The sequence below is a fragment of the Cupressus sempervirens genome, chromosome 4 (assembly GCF_028749045.1).
Source record: "Cupressus sempervirens isolate cs-2001-9-10 chromosome 4, ASM2874904v1, whole genome shotgun sequence".
Lineage (NCBI taxonomy): Eukaryota > Viridiplantae > Streptophyta > Pinopsida > Cupressales > Cupressaceae > Cupressus > Cupressus sempervirens.
In genome coordinates this window covers 780880682-780882562 of record NC_143121.1, presented here as the reverse complement: position 1 = coordinate 780882562, position 1881 = coordinate 780880682, and the positions used below count along the sequence as shown (strand labels likewise).

Sequence of the window (1881 nt, the reverse complement as noted above, 5' to 3'; positions counted from 1 at the left end):
ACTTTGATTGGCTATTTAAAAGTTACTATTGCATCCTATGGCATCTAATGGATGCAATAGTATCTGGCAAGAACTAATAATAATTTGTGAAGCTAGTGGTCCCATAGAAATAAAATTTGTGCTTATTGGAAGCTAGTGGTCCCATTTTCACCGTTGCTAAAAATTCAAACCTCCTATTTTGTAGAAAAGATTCCAATTAAAGTTTTAGCCCCCTCTAAAATATTACCATGGAGCCACCTGCTCCACAAAAATAGAGCCCAAGCCCCTCCCATGGAACCCTGCCTCAGGCTGAGGTCCCATGGGCATCCGCTTGCTTAAAAATAGAGCGAGTGCCGCTGAGCTTTTTTAGGAACATTTAAAAGGGAGCGGTCTCATAGGCATGACATTTAAATTTGCTTAAAAAAATTAGCTCCTAAATTGAAGGAAATATAAAAAATATAATTTGTTGTTTTTAGAATTTTTGGTAGGATGATTTCAATTTAGAGGGAAAATGAAGGGTAGGTTCTTGCCAAGTGGTAGAATTCTTTCCTAAACAGTAGGGGCCATTTCCAACCCCCCTTTTTGCATCCGCTCAACTAAAAAGTAATGGCTCCTAGTTAATAGAAAAAGATTCGAAATTAAGCTTTAGCCCCCCCAAAATATTATCATGGAACCTCCAGCTCCTTAAATATAGAGCCGAAGCCCCCCAATGGGACCCGAGGGTTAGCTACAAGATCACTCTTTAAAAGGCAAAGGCAAAGGTTGACATAAACTCCCATCACCGCTCGACCGTCGATGAAAAATAGTAATGAACGGCAGAGATTGACCAAATCAGGTGATCCGCGTCGCCAGTGACCAGCGAATGACAAACGGTGTATGCGTCATATAAATATCGTTGTTATCATTAATTCATCTCATTCGCTCTTTTACGCGTATATCCATTTACCTGGTTCGATTTTGGTTGTTTAGGGTTTACTCTGGTGCGGTAGAGATGGCTCCCAAGGCAGAGAAGAAACCAGCGGAGAAGAAGCCCGCGGAGGAGAGGAAAACTGTGGCGGAAAAAACTCCGACTGCCGCTGCAGAGAAGAAGCCCAAGGAAAAGGCTCCTTCCAAGGCTGCCAAAAAGTCTCCTAAGGCAGCTGGTGAAAAGAAGAAGAGGAAGAAGAGAAGCGTGGAGACTTACAAGATCTACATTTTCAAGGTCCTCAAGCAGGTTCATCCGGAGATCGGCATCTCCAGCAAGGCCATGTCAATCATGAATTCCTTCATGAATGACATTTTTGAAAAATTAGCAGGGGAATCTTCGAAACTTGTCAAATATACAAAGAGGGATACTCTTTCCTCTCGGGAGGTGCAGACGGCTGTCAAATTGGCTCTTCCCGGGGAGCTTGCCAAGCACGCGGTTTCCGAGGGTACCAAGGCTGTTACTAAATTTACTTCCGGCTAAGTAAAATTGAACTTTTCTTGTCTTTGATTTGCACGGTGTCTGTTGACACCACCAGTATTTCCGAATTTGGAAACCCGTTTTATTTTGAAGCTTTCAGATGATGTACATGCCATGTGGCTGTGCCTTTAAAAATAATAAGTCGGATGAACTTTATTTGTATGATAATAGAATTTCTCTACGATGTTAATGTTCAGTTTGGACTATGATTATATCCTAATTCAAGCTCTTTTTTCTTTGGGGTTTTGAGTTGTGCGCTCATTAGGGTTGGATTATTCTACGCGAGGAGTGTTTCTGAAATGAGATTGGTCGTAATTGGTTGCAACGCACGCATTGCTATTCAGGGGTGAGGTTTTGTTCATTTTAAGATGTCTTGTTTTGGTTTAAGATGTAGGATTAATTTCTGAATCAAGTTGAATTCAGCTGATTTGTTAAAGTTAAGTTTGGAGCTGCTATTG

At 41.3% G+C, this 1881-nt stretch overlaps 1 protein-coding gene across 1 annotated transcript; it reads left to right on the top strand.

The window, feature by feature from the left end:
- The first annotated feature begins 879 nt into the window (after positions 1-879).
- On the top strand, positions 880-1661 carry LOC149563724 (histone H2B.10-like). The gene has a single exon (XM_089826861.1). The coding sequence runs from the start codon at positions 971-973 to the stop codon at positions 1424-1426; it is 456 nt and encodes a 151-aa protein (XP_089682987.1). The 5' UTR covers positions 880-970; the 3' UTR covers positions 1427-1661.
- The last annotated feature ends 220 nt before the right edge of the window (positions 1662-1881 follow it).